A 17462-nucleotide genomic window follows, 5' to 3' on the forward strand; every position below is an offset into this window, starting at 1 on the left:
ATGAAAGACTTGCATTTTTTCATTATTATTCTCATCAAGAATACACAGGTTAGTGTTAAGCAAAGCAATTCTCATTTGTGTTTTGATGGCGGCAGTATATTTTCCTTTTAGAGCATCCTTTGGCTTCGACAACTTTTTTTGAAGTAGGTGTAAATAAATAAACTATAGGTCAGTTATTTTTTATTCGAATTTTTATAGCTTTGGAAATAAAATAGTTTTACATTCATCAACAACTTTGTTTTAAAATAAAATGTATTTTAATCTATACTATGAACTGTGTACACTTTTTAATTGAAGAGGAGAGTATTATGTTATGTTATGTTATGTTATGTTATGTTGTTATGTTATGTTATGTTATGTTATGTTATGTTATATGTTATATGTTATATGTTATATGTTATATGTTATATGTTATATGTTATGTTATATAATATAATATATATATGGGTAGGGGTGTGCCGCCAGGACCTCAAAACCTTGACCCTATCCCAGACCTAAAATTTTGATTTTACATACCCTACCCCAGACTAAAACTAAGAGTTGAACACCCTATCCCAGACTAAACCAATTTTACTAACGTTTTTATTGTTTTTGTGCCGTCAGAAAGCGTAGCCTATTCGCCAGACAAAAACGACCAAATTGTAACCCTATCCCAGACAAAAATGATACCCTATCCCAGACAAAATGTCAAAAAATGATACCCTACCCCAGACTCAAAAGCCGAAAACCATACTCTATAGGGCGGCACATACCCGTATAGCAAATATATGGGAGTACCCCCCCCCCCCCCCCCCCCGGGGACTATATGGAATTGCACCACCAAGTCCAATCTCGTACCCAGAGCCCATGTTCCTCATGGTCAGCACACGAGATTGCACCAAGTCCTAAACCGAGACGAACTGAGATTGAAAAGCCCGGGGAGGGGGGTACTACCACCCCAACTTGGGTAGGGGTGTGCCGGCAGGACCTCAAAACCCTGACCCTATCCCAGACCTAAAATTTTGATTTTACATACCCTACCCCAGACTAAAACTTAGAATTGTACACCCTATCCCAGACTAAAAGACGAAGAAGACGGTTTTTCAATAGATTGCAATCAATATTTACTAACGTTTTTATCGTTTTTGTGTCGGCAGAAAGCGTAGCCTATTCGCCAGACAAAAATGACCAAATCGTTAACCCTATCCCAGACTAAAATGATACCCTATCCCAGACAAAATGTCAAAAAGTGATACCCTACCCCAGACCCAAAAGCCGAAAAACCATACCCTATAGGGCGGCACATACTCGTATAGCAAATATATGGGAGTACCCCCCGCCCCCCTCCGATGGGCTGAAAAGATTAGATCGGTTCAAGAGTCAAGAGTGTACGTAGCAAACAAGAGTACTGGAAAGTCGACGAAAAGTCTAAAAAAAAAAGCTATCACAGGTAATTTTGAGTTGCATGCTCTGTTAAAATCCTCGATTGCTTAGCTCTAGAGAGATAGAGAGGTGTATATCGATATTTCGAAGTAGAAGGAAACGACACGGCTTAAAAACGCGTGCGGATGCGCGAAAATCCCAAAAACAAATTGGCGAAGTCGCTCTTGCTTCAAAAACCTGCGACTTTGAATAATTTTTACAGCTTACTAGCAACCAAAATATCTAATAGATCAGTCACAGTGTAATTCAAAAAGTACTTAGAGGATGGAAGTGATGTTTAGAATGAGGTCAACATGATGTTTATCGAGATATACTAAATTGCTTTTTGGTACAAAAGTCGACAATTGTGAAACAAATTGATGTAGGTCATGTTTACGTTTTAGTCAAAAATAAGGTCAGATCAACAGAGATAAGCTTAAAATTTTGATATTTTACTCATTAATATCTGTTGTAAGTAACTGCAAATGACCATTGAATTTAAAGTTCGGCCGTGCTAGATTTTCCCTTTCAAAGTAATAAAATATTCGAAGTTAGACATATTGATAGTACAATCAACTATTGCTTTTTCAACTCGGACGATTATAATCTATATTAGATTTTAACATAAAATTATTCCATTGGAATTCTCCAAATGTAGTTATTAGTACTTGAAAAATAAAGTTCTTCGTGATAAAAGGTATTCGTGGACGAGGAGACACCTGTTTCGAAGAGCTGGTTTAGAGGAGTGCTAAGACTGAGGGTAAAAGCTTTAGTCAATGATGAAATGTTGTGATACATACGAAGGATAAATATCTTCTTTTACTTTGGAAATCATTTTTATGTATCTCTGATCCTCGACCTACCCAAGTTCAAGTCTTTAGTTAAAGGGTATTTACCAAAAAACTCGTCGAAAACATTGGAAGATTGTCTTTAAGTTTGTACTGAATAGGCTTCACATTTTCTACAAAATGTCAAAACTGACTTTTTTGTTCTGGTGTTTTTTTTAAAAATCTCAATCTAAAGTTTGTTTATTGAATTATTTTTGAGTGACATACTAGATCTGAAATGTCAAAATATTTTTTCCTGGTTCTACCAATCTTCTTGTCGATTCAAAAACTAGGTTTGGGTTTACCAATTTTCATAATAAAACTTTAAACAAGTTTTCAATATGAAACTATTTCAGCCCTTTTTGTATAATCTTGTCACAAGTGGGTGCTGGGTTATTCTACTATAGCTTTAACCTAGCTATTCTGCATCTTGAGACAGAAGAAATTGTTTCAATAGATGGATATAGAAAAATCATAACCTGAAAGTGGTCATCATTAATTTTAATAAACACATACAATGGAATAAATAAATATTTCTTTTCTTTATTTCCAAAATATTTTCACAACAAAGGTCTCACCCTCAGTATCACTCATAAGGAACATTTCAGTCCTAGGTTTATAAATGGAAAACTGATTTAATACAAAAGGAATTAATGATAAACCAATTACCAGGAAGGTATACCCAGAGTGATGTAATCATTTTATGGGTGGGGATACAAGCATACTCCTAACAACCATCTTATCATTTAGTACTTTAGTGTATCAAAACAGTTGAAAATTGAAAGATGGGGTATATATTTATGAAGCAATGTGGGGGAAAATAACTGCTAGCAAAAAAAGAACATGAAAAACCCCATCATTGTCTTTAGGAATTTTTCCAAGGCCTTTTAATTAAAATTTGCAATTGTGTATCATAAGGGTACTTATGGTATATTCCTTTACTCTATTAAAAAAATGCATCTTGGTAGATGGAAAATCTATCTACTTTGGTTTTTAACTTTGGTAATATCATAATTCTCAATTCTCAGAAAGGAGAAAATGTATTCTAATTATTTTGATCTATGACAAACAACACAGGCCACTAGGTGTACTAAATATAAAAGAACCTCCTTGTGTCGTGCTTTTTTAAGGTATTTAACAAATTTCCGATGTATTTTTGTGGTATGTCTAAGGTAGCACAGGAAAAAAAAACGGATTTCCAAATACTCCATTTTACAGTTCCATTATAAAAGTTCCTAGCTGAGGCTGCAGTTACCGCGCATGATAAACTGTAGTTTTCCTATGCGCGGAAACTCCAGCCTCGGCTAGGAACTATTAATCATGGTCACTGAATGGAACTGTAAAATGGAGTATAATTGTTGGGAATTTCCTTGAATTCCCAATTTCGAACACCAACATTGGGATTTATCGTTGGGAATTTCCTTCTAATACTACTCTTCCCAGTAGACCGAGGTAGTTCTGTTCTGTTATCCGAAAGTACATTTCAAATCGACCATTAAAACTTGACTGAATTTTGATCACGTGGTGTAAAAAACATGTCCATGTGGTACAACATTGGCATCATGTGGTCGATTTGAAATGTACTTCTGGATAACATAACAGACGCTACCTCGGTCTACTGGGAAGAGTAGTACCCAATAGAAAAACAAAATTCCCAACAAACTAACATTGGGAATCAGTGCCACATTCCCAATTTCGTTCTCTCTGGGAATTGGATGGGAATTCGTTGGGAATTCAAGGAAATTCTTAACAAATTCCCAATTTGGGAATCCGGTTATTTTTCCTGTGTAGGTCACCTCGGTCTACTGGGAAGAGTAGTACCCAATAGAAAAACAAAATTCCCAACAAACTAACATTGGGAATCAGTGCCACATTCCCAATTTCGTTCTCTTTGGGAATTGGATGGGAATTCGTTGGGAATTCAAGGAAATTCTTAACAAATTCCCAATTTGGGAATCCAGTTATTTTTCCTGTGTAGGTCAGATTTTCGACTATGCAGTTGTAACTGCTGTGGTCAAAGGTTGTGTAGAGGCCCATAAATTGTCTCAGACTCACGACTACATGAAGAGTAATTATATAATAAGCAATTATTGGATGAGGTTTTGCATGATATCGTAAATTATCAAGACCGAGGCTGTGTTATCTGCCAAGGCCGAAGGCTGATTTGAAATATTAAATCTAAAATACTAGCTCACTAATACGAGATCAGCCTGAGTGTGTCAACATTATCACACTATTTTCTCTTGAGATTGGTTGTCTTTTGAAACCTCTTTAGGTACGTGGTAAGGCCAGCTCCACACTATAACTCAGATGCAATTGGAAATGGTGCAATATCATCATCTGCTCAAGAAAAAAATGTCCTAGTGTAAATGACATCCGCATTTTTAAAAGTCTCATAAAAAACATATATTTATCAATATGAATATTAACTGCAACAAATTCTGTGAACTATGAATTATTATTTAAGATTATCAATTTAGATTATTTAAAAAACTCATTAATAATTCATAAGTTTATGGTCCAATTGGAGCCACCATACACGTCACGTGCATGAACCTTTATACCCGATAAAGTCCTCTTCATTAGTATTCAAGTGATTTTATATAAAGACACATGTGATCTTTATATAAAGACCACTCGAATACTATGAGGATGACTTCATCAGGGATGAAGTATGCATCCAAGTTTAGATGAAGACATAGAGCTTCATCAAGGTCATAGTCAACCCTATAAAGATCTTTGACTAACGCCTCGTGCTTTTATACCTGATAAAACACTCCTACTCGTTTTTTAAACACTACTTAATTGATCACTTTACAAATATTATGCCAATCATCTTAAATGAATATATGAATTTATTGGCTGCTCTAGTGATAAAAACATGTTTAGTACTAACTTAATAATACTGTTATCCCTATCGTTTTCTATTGTGTAATTAGTGCTATATGTAGTGTTTAAAAAACGAGTAGGAGGGTTCATGCACATGACGTGTATGGTGGCTCCAATTGGACCATATGCTTATGAATTATTAATGAGTGTTTTAATTAGTTTTATAAAATATTTGAAATATATTATGCATGCTGGTTGGCTGGCTACTATCAAAGGACAGAGACACCTTCATGCAAAGTTGTCCAAAAATATTTTATGAAAGTAATATAAAATGGCTGATATTAACACTCTGGTAGCTGTAGAGCACGCGAAAAGCAAAAGAAACAGCTACACCTGGTTTTCCTAAGCTTGCTTTTGAGTGTGTTTATATCTCAGTACAGAGACATACACCTACTTGCAATAACGTTGTCATACGAAAATAGAACATTAGTAATTTAGTGAGAAAGGAATACATTAAAAGACATTAAAAAAGTTCAGCTTCAGTGATCTTCTTTTGTTTTTTTAATCTAATTCCTATCCCACTAAATCACTAATGTTCTATTTTCTGATGACAACTTTCTTGCAAGTAGGCGTACACACACGTTGTATATTCCTTAACTAAATATTAGTGTTATCCCCGCTATAATTTTCTATTGTCTTATTAGTGCTATTTAGTACTAAATAGTTCAAAATGTTGCATGCTTTTTAGTATTTGCACTCTTAACTAATATATAATTTGTTGACTAACTAACTAACTAACTTACTTGAAATAATGTTTCCTTGCAAACCGCCTTAAATATATTTTTCAAATATTGGTGAAGTTTCGAAGCAATAAGATTGAGATTAATGTTTTCACTATGAGATCTTGATTTAAAATAATCAACACCGTGGTGAAATACTACTGTGAGATATCTTAAATATCTCCAAACTGAAAGTCCAATCACAGATTTAAATGAATGTACTGTCTGTTTTCATATTATAAGAACCATATGCGTTTTGAGCTTCAACACAGCAAAACCCTCAAATTTTGCATGGGACTCTCTATTTTTTAATAGTTTATTTGAATAAACTCCTAAAAATCTAGGTTATATCAACATTTTAGAAAAAGTTAAATATTCTAACACATGAAAAAATACATTTTTGTAGGGAATTTTGTTTGACTTTATGAGATTTTTTAAGAGCACCTAAACTACAAAATATGACAAACCAATGTGTCTTTTTGTTGAGAATATCCACGTATTATTGTAGAATAATTGACTAGCCTTCATTTGTGCAATCATAGAGTCTGCAAATAATTACTATTATCTTATGAATCTTAATTTTTTTCTAATCACTTCTGGTGGTCAATATTTGCTCCAAAATCTCACGTGTAGGCTTCCATTAAATGCTGATTATCTCGAAAATGAGCTCGGGAAACCCAATTTTTCTTTCCAGATTTGGAATCAGCATTAAATTTCAATTCGGAAAATTGAAGTTTAAAAAAAAGTTTAATATTTGTTCCAAAAGTAGGCAGTCACCTTAAGTTATAAAGGCCTCTTAAAGATCAATGCAGAATTAGGGCATACTATTCACTTTAAAAACCTGTGATTCAAGTTTTGAGGGATTGAGTTAGAAGAAAAATTCTTACTCAAACCCTTGGAAAGACTTAGAGAATTCCTGGGTCAGAACGGGGAGAACTGCATATAGTTGTAAACACATCAGGAGTACCTTTGTAATTTTCTGAGCTATGCTATTTTAAAATCATTATTCATTTAAATTGCAATTCTTTCTTTCAGTTGACTTATACGACGTGGACTTAATCTTCTTCATTTATTATTGGTAAAATATGGCAGGATCTTTCAATCATGACAAAGAGTGCCTGAATTATCTGAGAATAACAAGACTGCTGATCTGTGAAGGAACGTCTGTTTTGATAAAGCTCTTTGATGTTTATTGCCCTCCAACGATTGGTTGCTCTTCATTATTCAATACCCCTTCACCTCGCATGACGATTTCAATTGAAAAGTGCCTTCAACCAGCGAACGTCACAACTTCCAGAGAAAAGTGCTTCGATTTCGATATTACTTTGATTTTCACAGTTTTGAGAGAAAAGTGCAATATTCTGCCTCCGCCAACGGGATGGAATGCTTTACCCAATGACGATGATTTGTCCTTGTCTGCAGATGTAGTAAGAATTAAGTGTTATCGAAACCAGATATACATGCATGGAAACAAAAAGGCAGCGAAACTTACGGATGAAGAATTCAAATTCTTCTGGGAAAAAATTTTAGGTTCATTGAGAAGGATTTTGAGAGACATCTCTGGTACTGATTTGGAAACAGTGTATGCTTGGGAGAATAATGTCTGTGAATACCTTACTTCTCCTATAACGGAAGAGGACAAAAGAAACGTAGAGAAGTTAAAGGATTGGTATCTTAAAGATGTGGAGGTAGAACAACTACAGTCTAGTGAGACAGAGCCAAGTGCCCGGGAAAGACTTTCTCATGAGCAAATTGATAAGAATGCTAATTTTCTTGTTAAAGAAGAAGATGCTCTCGAGAAGCCATTCAAAACCATTGCTAGGCTTATTTCTGAGCTTGAATACCTCCAGGTAAATGAAAGAAACTTAAATAAAACTTATTTAGGAGGTTGCACTACTTGGCAACGGCAACTAATAAACTGGTGTCCCTCTTTGTTTAATGTCTCTTAATGACACTGCACCACCATTTTATATATAGTTATAAGAGCCACAACCAAGGTCTATTTACTTGTCAAAATATTTTGTTTAAAAATCAGCATCTACGAAGTATTTCTCATTTTAAGGGAACGCATTTCGGGCTGTCCAGTTTATTGTGAACTGGGAGGCTGAAAAATGTTGATTGATGATTATACCTTTGTTTTACCTCAACAGGAAAATACTCAAAAACTGTGCACTCGTATAGGAATGTTGCTTGACCAACTGTCTGAAATGAAAGCGAGAATGTCATTGTTGTGGAGCCATTTCGTACAGAACATCTGCTCTGATGAAGAAAGAGCAAGAGCTGCAGAAAATTTGTTTGCAAAGAAAAGGAGACCTCAGGAAGGACCAAGCAACTATGAAGATTATAAACTGGAAGAAACCTTAAAGTCACTGTCTAATGATGACTTAGCAGAATTCCTTGCTGAGTCCCAAAGACCAGATCTTGTATCTGTCTTAATGAAGGATCAAACAAATGACCAGCCAAGGGAAATGTCTTTTGATGAAGATATCAAAAGCGCTGGATGTCGCATCGTCGAAGAAGAAACAATTGGAAAATCATTTAACCAAGAGCTTAACAACCATGATGTCGAGGGAAAAGATTCGTCGGACCAGCCAAGCTGGTATTTTCCATTGCCAGAAAGTAGGCAAGATTTTTGCTCTTCAAACAATGCTGCTGGGGAAAAAGAGTTGCCAATTTTGAGAGAAGAGTGCACTCAAACTGACGCGTTGAGTTTGGTCCAATACAGGGATATGAATGTTCAAACAGGTCCAGCACAACTGGTAAAGAGAGTTATTTTTAAAAGTTATTTTATAAATATAGTTCAACAAACTTATTCTTTTTGGTACATTTTGTGCTTCATGAGCCCATGTTCCTTTTGGTCTCTGGCAAAACTGTTTTTTGATTGGCTACTGTTAGGAACCAGGGGACAAAATACAAGGCCATAATTTTTTCAGAAACAAACGTGGGCCCTGGATACCGATATTAGAGTACTTAACTTTTCTGCCTTTTGATTGGATTAGAGAAGAACCTGACTGAAGGTCTCCTGGTTCCGTGTAAAAATTTATCATGTGAATGCCACATGTAAAAAAATAGCATTGTAACGTGAATGTCACATGATAAAAATAACATTGTAATGTGAATGTCACATGATAAAAATAACATTGTCATGCGAATGTCACATGTTAAAAATAGCATTGTCACGCGAGTGTCACATGTTAAAAATAACAATGTAACATGAATGTCACATGATAAAAATAACATTGTAATGTGAATGTCACATGATAAAAATAACATTGTAACGTGAATGTCACATGATAAAAATAACATTGTAACGTGAATGTCACATGATAAAAATAACATTGTAACGTGAATGTCACATGATAAAAATAACATTGTAATGTGAATGTCACATGTTAAAAATAACATTGTAACGTGAATGTCACATGATAAAAATAACATTGTCACGTAAATGTCACATGATAAAAATAACATTGTAACGTGAATGTCACATGATAAAAATAACATTGTAATGTGAATGTCACATGATAAAAATAACATTGTAACGTGAATGTCACATGTTAAAAATAACATTGTCGCGCGAATGTCACATGTTAAAAATAACATTGTCATGTGAATGTCACATGTTAAAAATAACAATGTAACATGAATGTCACATGATAAAAATAACAATGTAACATGAATGTCACATGTAAAAATAACATTGTAATGTGAATATCACATGTTAAAAATAGCAATGTCACGTGAATGTCACATGATAAAAATAACAATGTAACATGAATGTCACATGTAAAAATAACATTGTAATGTGAATGTCACATGTTAAAAATAACATTGTAACGTGAATGTCACATGATAAAAATAACATTGTAACGTGAATGTCACATGATAAAAATAACATTGTAACGTGAATGTCACATGATAAAAATAACATTGTAACGTGAATGTCACATGATAAAAATAACATTGTAATGTGAATGTCACATGATAAAAATAACATTGTAACGTGAATGTCACATGATAAAAATAACATTGTAACGTGAATGTCACATGATAAAAATAACATTGTAATGTGAATGTCACATGATAAAAATAACATTGTAATGTGAATGTCACATGATAAAAATAACATTGTAATGTGAATGTCACATGATAAAAATAACATTGTAACGTGAATGTCACATGATAAAAATAACATTGTAATGTGAATGTCACATGATAAAAATAACATTGTCACATGAATGTCACATGATAAAAATAACATTGTAATGTGAATGTCACATGATAAAAATAACATTGTAATGTGAATATCACATGTTAAAAATAACATTGTCGCGCGAATGTCACATGTTAAAAATAACATTGTCATGTGAATGTCACGTTAAAAATAACAATGTAATGTGAATATCACATGTTAAAAATAACAATGTCACGTGAATGTCACATGATAAAAATAACATTGTCACGTGAATGTCACATGTAAAAATAACATTGTCACGTGAACGCCAGGTATAAAATTAACGTCGCGTGAATGTCACGTGTAAAAAAAACATCACGCGTGTGTGTATATATTTATAATTATAATCTCTAGTCCTGAAGATGAACTGTTAAAGACCCATTGCCACTTACCGTGATGCATCACAATTTGTTTACATTTTCAATCGTGTCACCACTGAAAAAAAAATTCCAACCTTTTGAATAAACTCTTAAAATAATGTAAAAGAATCATTTTTGTGCCTTAGTGCTATGTTGGAAAAGGATTTAATATGAAGTAATTATTCAATATATGAATCTTTGAATTTCATGGACCACGAAATTCATCTGTGACCGCGGTGCGTCACGGTAAGTGGCAATGGGTCTTTAACAAAAACGTTTGACAAAACTACTTAAATAGAAACCTTCAAATTATGATATATAATCTCATAATCATAATTACTATAATTATTCTATACCAACTACGCGTTCCAGAAAAGTTGAGGCTTCAAAGTAAAACATAAAACACTGTTTCTCAAAGTGGTATATTTGTCAACTTACTAACCTTGTGAAACTGTTTTCTGTAGACTAATGAAGAATCTTTGTGTGAAAAAGGACTCGCTGACTTTGAACGGGACCGCAAATCACGATTATCGAATGATGTCATTGCATTCAAGAATCGCCAAAGAGAACATGGTCAGTGATTTGATTTATTTGATGACATGCTTTTAGGGCTGCTTAGCCGTTCCTCGTAGGAAGTTCATAAATTCCACGATGTTTTTCAGTGTCCAGGACTGAAATTCTAAATTCATCCATTGAAGAACCTCCTATCTTGGGCATAATGTTTTCACATTTAGGCCATGTGTCATTCCCTAGAGTGAATTACGGTCAAGTCGCCTGAGAGTCAAGTCACCCGGAGCCAAGAGTCGCCCAGGCGACTTGACCATACATTGCAGGCGACTTGACCACAACTCCAGGTGACTTGACTCTAAGGTGACTTGACTGGATACCCCTAGAATATCATTTCTCTAAGTTAAAACATTGTGGCCATGAAAAGCATTATGGTCGGGGCAAAGAGATGAATTAGTTACATATTCTCATACAAGGGGCGAATGGCTCTAACGGATGCGAAAATGCTATCGTCAAGTGCTTTGTATTGTATAGCCTTCTTGCATTCTTGCATCCTTTAAGTAAGCAATGACGTTCAACATGTTCCTGAGTAACACTGTCAAATGTCTCCTCGATGGTTTACGTTCTGGAGTAGTGCTCAGTCAGGCAAGGAGTTCCTTAGTTTGAAATTTAACAAGGGAGCAAATTCACCCAAATTGTGTCCCTCTTTGCACTTGTTTTTGTACATCCGCATTTGGTGTGTAAGCAAACTTCTCCTCTGTCTTAAAATGGTTTTAAGCTTTTCTCCTGCGCTCAATAAGATCATCACGGTGCAAGGCGTATTAATCTAAATTACTCAGAAACGCTTATCATTTGCCAGCCATTAATACTTCAGTTTGGTTTGTTTTTACAGGGTATTCTCAAGATTCTATCGTCACTGAAACGTCAGGGTTTTCCAGTCAAGGAACGTCATGGGGCTCAACACCTCCTGGATCCTTACCGTTAAAGTCGCTCTCTCGATCTTCAATTATAAGTGAATCATCAAGCCATGGCACAGAAGACGTTTCTCTCGAAGGAAAACCACGGGATTCCATTACTTCTGATTTTAAATCAGAACGGATGCCCTCTCGATATTCCATCGTAAGTAGAGCATCAAGCCATGGCACAGAAGACGTGTCCCTTGAAGGAACACCGCGAGATTCCATTACTTTTGGTTTTAAATCAGAACGGATGCCCTCTCGATATTCCATCGTAAGTGAAGAATCTAGCCATGGCACAGAAGACGTGTACTGTGATAGGATAAGAAACAAACGTGATGTCACAGGCAGTGATGACGACACATCAAACAAAATAAGGTGTGGTAATGAAAACGAACAAGTAGTATATAAAGGGGAAACAAGAACACATGACGTCTCCAAGGTTATAGATGAGGCCTGCAGTGCTGAATTGAAATCTGACAGGATTCATCCGTTGCTTTCCTCGCAGCAGGACAACAGGGATCGGGAATGTTTAAGCATCATCAAAGAAACAGAAGACATGGATATTGATTGGATATCCCAGGGTGCAAGACCAAAGACAATAGGTGTACAGTCTTTACGAGATGATTACATCGTTTCTGGTGTCGACTCTTCATTCCTTGCCCGACATTCGAATGATTCCTCTTTAACTCGATCAGTGTACTCCCGGACTCAAGTAACTAACAATGCAATACCTTTTTTGTCACTCCCTGCCTGTAGCAATACAAAAGCAGGTGTTACTTTTCTGGCGAAAACATGGCCCGTTTGCGATGAAAGGCTGTTACCAGATCAGGACAATTCATCATCTTTTAATGATAAATCTGGGCTGCTTTACAAAGGAGCTCAGTGTGTTCCCGCTGATGTTTATGATGTCAAAACACAAGTAGTATATAAAGGGGAAACAAGAACACATGACGTCTCCAAGGTTATAGATGAGGCCTGCAGTGCTGAATTGAAATCTGACAGGATTCATCCGTTGTTTTCCTCGCAGCAGGACAACAGGGATCGGGAATGTTTAAGCATCGTCAAAGAAACAGAAGACATGGATATTGATTGGATATCCCAGGGTGCAAGACCAAAGACAATAGGTGTACAGTCTTTACGAGATGATTACATCGTTTCTGGTGTCGACTCTTCATTCCTTGCCCGACATTCGAATGATTCCTCTTTAACTCGATCAGTGTACTCCCGGACTCAAGTAACTAACAATGCAATACCTTTTTTGTCACTCCCTGCCTGTAGCAATACAAAAGCAGGTGTTACTTTTTTGGCGAAAACATGGCCCGTTTGCGATGAAAGGCTGTTACCAGATCAGGACAATTCATCATCTTTTAATGATAAATCTGGGCTGCTTTACAAAGGAGCTCAGTGTGTTCCCGCTGATGTTTATGATGTCAAAACACACAATGCTGCCTTCAGGTTTAAAGGGGAACAGAAGTCATGTTCTGACACTGGCAGCAATGAATGTTGTATTTATGTGGAGGTGAGTGGGTGTCTGAGCTATTGCACAATCCTCTGTAATCTAAGACCAAGTCACTGCCTTAACTTCATTAGGTGTAAATGACTGTAATTTAAAAAATCGTCTGTAATCTAAGACCATTTGTGAGTTGGCTGTATCCTGACTTTGATCAGTCCAGGGTTTGTTTCAGGGTTGAGGGGGGATGTTAGAGGCTGGGGTCTTAGGCCCCGTCCACACTATGCCGGATAAATTTGAATCCGCAACTTTCACACCAAAACCCAAAAAAAAATTTTCCGTCCACACATGTAAACGGATAAAATGTTTTGCGTCCACACTTGTCTAATCAGAGGCGGCAAAAACGCATCATTGCACATCTGAACATGTGCAACGAAGCTGAAATTGAGCCCACAGTGAATTTTTAGCCCTCCCGCCATGTTCCTATGACAATCATGACGTCATTAAATTCGAAAAATTTCGGGTATGAAATGTTCTCCGTACACACTAATACGGCTAGCCAGCGTTTTCAAATTGTTCCACTCTGAAGACCGTATTCGAAAAAATTCGTTTTCGGTGAAGAATATTGTTCCAGATTCGCTAGGACTAGTGTGGACAGTAGGCCTAACCGAATAAATAAAAATTCAGATTCAAATTTATCTGGCATAGTGTGGACGGGGCCTCAATAGAGAAAATACAATACTCATCAATTATTTGAAATCCCCCTTCTTTTAGAGGCTACTAAATTTTCACCCATACACCCCTATTCAATAATTTATAAACCAATCTAAAAAAATTAATAAAACACTGACTTTTGATCATATTTCTAATCAAAAATTTTACTTTTACAATTCAGAGAGACGAATCCACATCACAAACCACTTCTGAGGAAGCAAATGAATCAACTGAGGAAGCTCAAGACCTTATGGTTGGTGGTGGTGATGGTGATGGTTATGATGATGATATTGATGATGGTGATGATGATGGTGATAATGATGATGGTGATGATGATGATGACAATGATAATGGTGATGATGATGGTGATGATGACGATGATGGTGATGATGATGGTGATGATGTTGATGGTGATGATGGTGATGACTATGATAATGATGATGTTGAATCAACTGAGGAAGCTCAAGACCTTATGGTTGGTGGTGGTGGTGGTGATGGTGATGATGATGGTGGTTATGATGGTGATGATGATGGTGGTAGTGGTGATGGTGATGATGGTGATGATGATTATGGTGGTGGTGGTGATGTTGTTGTTGATGATATTGATGTTGATGATAATGATGATGTTGATGATGATGGTGGTGGTTATGATGGTGATGATGGTGGTGGTGGTGTTGTTGATGATGTTGGTGGTAATATTAGTGATGATGGTGATGATAATAATAATAATGGTGATGAAGACATTTTCCAAAACTGCATCCCTGACGCAGTATGAGAACAATGCAACTAAAATACAAGTAACCACAACATTATGATATAACTAAAGTCAATATGGAGAGGTCTCCTATGCATGGCAGTCTTAATGCTGAAGGCTAGCAAATTTTTCACATCGACTGAAAGGACCTATTGGATCATAAAAACATTGAAAAGAGGCAGTAACACAATATATTTGTTTTATTGTTTGACATTTGAAGGTCCTTTCCCTCTACACAAACAAATGCTAACAGTGATGCATACATGTATAGGCTTAGATTAGAAAATATACTAGACAAGTCGTGCTAAAGGTGCATATAAACTGAGGAATTTTCTCTGCAACCTGCCCTGCAACCCCTGCAACAGAGTTGCAACACAAGGTGCAAGAATGATGATATGGTGCATCTCATTTGCAATCATTGCCAACATAGAAACAAATCCTATTCTATGGCATTGCTCTGTAACTTGCCTTGCAACATTTTCCAAATTGCGTTGCAGGTTGCTCACTGCAATGTTCTATGCAACTTGTGTCCCAAAGCCATTGTGAGACAAATTGCAGAGAAAATTGCTTGTGTTATCATGCCTTAAAAGTGGTGGGGGCATAGATTGAAAAATGTAGTGGATATAATAAGTACAATGTGTAGTTCCTTGAGCAGCTGCCTCTAGTCCATTGGGTATAGAATATGTGTGAGGTATCTCCAGCTGATCTGAAATAGTGACATAGAATTGACTTCACTGCAAAACTTAGGTGTCATAAAGCCTGGGAAAAGTGACAAACGAACAATAAAGACGTACCCACCATTTCAAAAATATATAAAACACAGTTATTTTGTCCCTGTTATCAACCTCTTAGAAATGTTATTCTTTTTCATTTGATGGCCTGGAAATCCATAATTTCAAAAAGAAAAATGGCACCTCAGTTTTGCAAATTTTCTTGATTCTGATCGGCTAACATTTTTTCTAAGAACAGCTGACTGCATTCATAGTTTTTTATAAACACAAGCAACAAACCTATATTTTTATATCATTTTCAGTATCACAAATTTATAGTGCTTTTGTAGCGTACTTTTCATATTGAATAAATCAATGTTTATAGTCCCAGAAAATATCCATACCCCCATCAAGGAATGGAATTGGTAAAAGGACCCTCGTACCCCCAGGAACTTTCAATTTTCTTCCACACAAACTCTGTAATTTTGTTGTTTCTCTGAACCCCCTCCCCACTAGAATTTCCAATTTTCGTATGTGGGGTATGGATATATTCTGGAATTACACAAAAAGAAAGTTATTTTAAAAATGAACCTTAGAGCAAAACTGTTTAAAGTACTCATAAGCCTTCCAGGATGCATTCTTGATTTGAAAGCCCTAATAATGGCCCCTACTTTCGTTTTGCTATCTCTTTTGTTACCGAGATATTCAACCTAGAAATATTACAAAATGATAACGTCACTTAAGTGACCTAGTGAAAAGTGCAATCATCATAAAATTATTGAAAATATCTCTGTGAGAATGATCCCAAAATGGCTGAAACTTATGTTGGTTAAAGTGCTGCCATGGAAACACCCTTGGACCCATTCTTATATATTTTATGAGGGCATCCTGTAAGGCTTATAAGCACTTTAAAGTGTCTATCACGTTCTGACAATATCCTCAGTATTGATTCTACATGGGGTAAGATGTCCAATAACCTGAAAAAATTTCATAGTTTGAGTGCGGCTTCTTAAAGTTATAAAGGTTTTTCCATGTCATGTGCTAATGCTGTGACGTATGAGGAGGATTTATGGTTATTTGTTGTTCCTTGTAATTCTAAACACCGGCTTCTATGTGAAAACTAGCTTGCCATAATTTCTATAAGATCAATAGGAATAACAATGACGTATTTCAAATTTAATTTATCTGTGCCAGTAAGGTTTTGTATATTTAACAAATTTACGATGGTTTAGCGTGGTATGTCCTCTTATTTACCACGATATGACGTCAAAAGTTGGTCAAAATGTTATGGACTCACGAGGCGTAAGCCGAGTGGGTCCATAACTAATTTTGACCAACGTTTGGCGTCATATCGTGGTAAATAAGAGGACATACCCCGCTAAACCATCGTAAATTTGTTTTTTACTACAAAACTCACAAAACTCTAGGAAATAGACTGCACTAAATCTTGCATGACGCCATTTGTTGGTATGGCCTCTTATTTACGACGTTTTTTAACCAATCAGCGCGCGAGAAAATTTACAATTGTGGTAAAATAAATAATTACTCCTCATACGTCACAGCATTAGCATACGGCATAGAAAAACCTTTATGACTTCAAGAAGCCGCACTCAAACTATAATTTTTGTTTGTTAGTTGTTTTTTTTCCAACATCTTACCCCTTGTAGAATCAATACTGTGAATATTGCCAGAAGGGCGATAGGCACTTTAAAAAAAGAATCAACTAGTAAAACTAGGTATTTTACTGCAACAAATATTTTTTGGAAAAATAATTGTATTTTGTTTTCTTAAAATAAAGATTGACATGTAAAGAAGTTTGTAATCCTTTAAAATCACAGTAGTAAATCCCTAAAGTGTTCAACTCATTCAGAGAATAAGCTGTAGGAAATTACTCCCTATATTATTGTTAACCACAGACTATAGATGTTTAGGTAAAATA

General features: G+C 35.7%; 1 protein-coding gene and 1 long non-coding RNA gene across 3 annotated transcripts in view; one reads left to right on the top strand and one right to left on the bottom strand.

Moving 5' to 3' along the window:
* LOC116290899 (uncharacterized) overlaps window positions 1-17462 on the bottom strand; it is a 36628-nt gene that overhangs the window by 9314 nt on the left and 9852 nt on the right. The window contains exon 4 of one of the 2 annotated variants that reach the window (XR_016119743.1): window positions 14999-15692. The exons of the other annotated variant lie outside the window; for it this stretch is intronic. This is a non-coding gene — a long non-coding RNA (uncharacterized LOC116290899). Of the gene's footprint in view, window positions 1-14998; window positions 15693-17462 lie in introns of those variants that run through there. 2 annotated transcript variants of the gene reach the window in all.
* Window positions 1365-16852, top strand: LOC148911245 (uncharacterized). Its single transcript, XM_089029673.1, has 6 exons — window positions 1365-1429; window positions 6872-7686; window positions 7987-8595; window positions 10894-11002; window positions 11829-13414; window positions 14241-16852. The coding sequence occupies exons 2-6, from the start codon at window positions 6922-6924 to the stop codon at window positions 14832-14834; spliced, it is 3663 nt and encodes a 1220-aa protein (XP_088885799.1). The 5' UTR covers window positions 1365-1429; window positions 6872-6921; the 3' UTR covers window positions 14835-16852.

The sequence above is a fragment of the Actinia tenebrosa genome, unplaced genomic scaffold (assembly GCF_029948245.1).
Source record: "Actinia tenebrosa isolate PJP-AT-01 unplaced genomic scaffold, QUT_ActTen_1.0 PGA_scaffold14__42_contigs__length_11649687, whole genome shotgun sequence".
In the NCBI taxonomy this organism is placed as follows: Eukaryota; Metazoa; Cnidaria; class Anthozoa; order Actiniaria; family Actiniidae; genus Actinia; species Actinia tenebrosa.

Bases quoted from the DNA above. Each gene is read 5' to 3' on its own strand.
- LOC148911245 (XM_089029673.1), top strand. From the start codon at position 6,922: ATGGCAGGATCTTTCAATCATGACAAAGAGTGCCTGAATTATCTGAGA. The intron at 11,003-11,828 runs GTCAGTGATTTG...TTGTTTTTACAG, and splicing joins GAATCGCCAAAGAGAACATG to GGTATTCTCAAGATTCTATC. The intron at 13,415-14,240 runs GTGAGTGGGTGT...TTTACAATTCAG, and splicing joins AATGTTGTATTTATGTGGAG to AGAGACGAATCCACATCACA.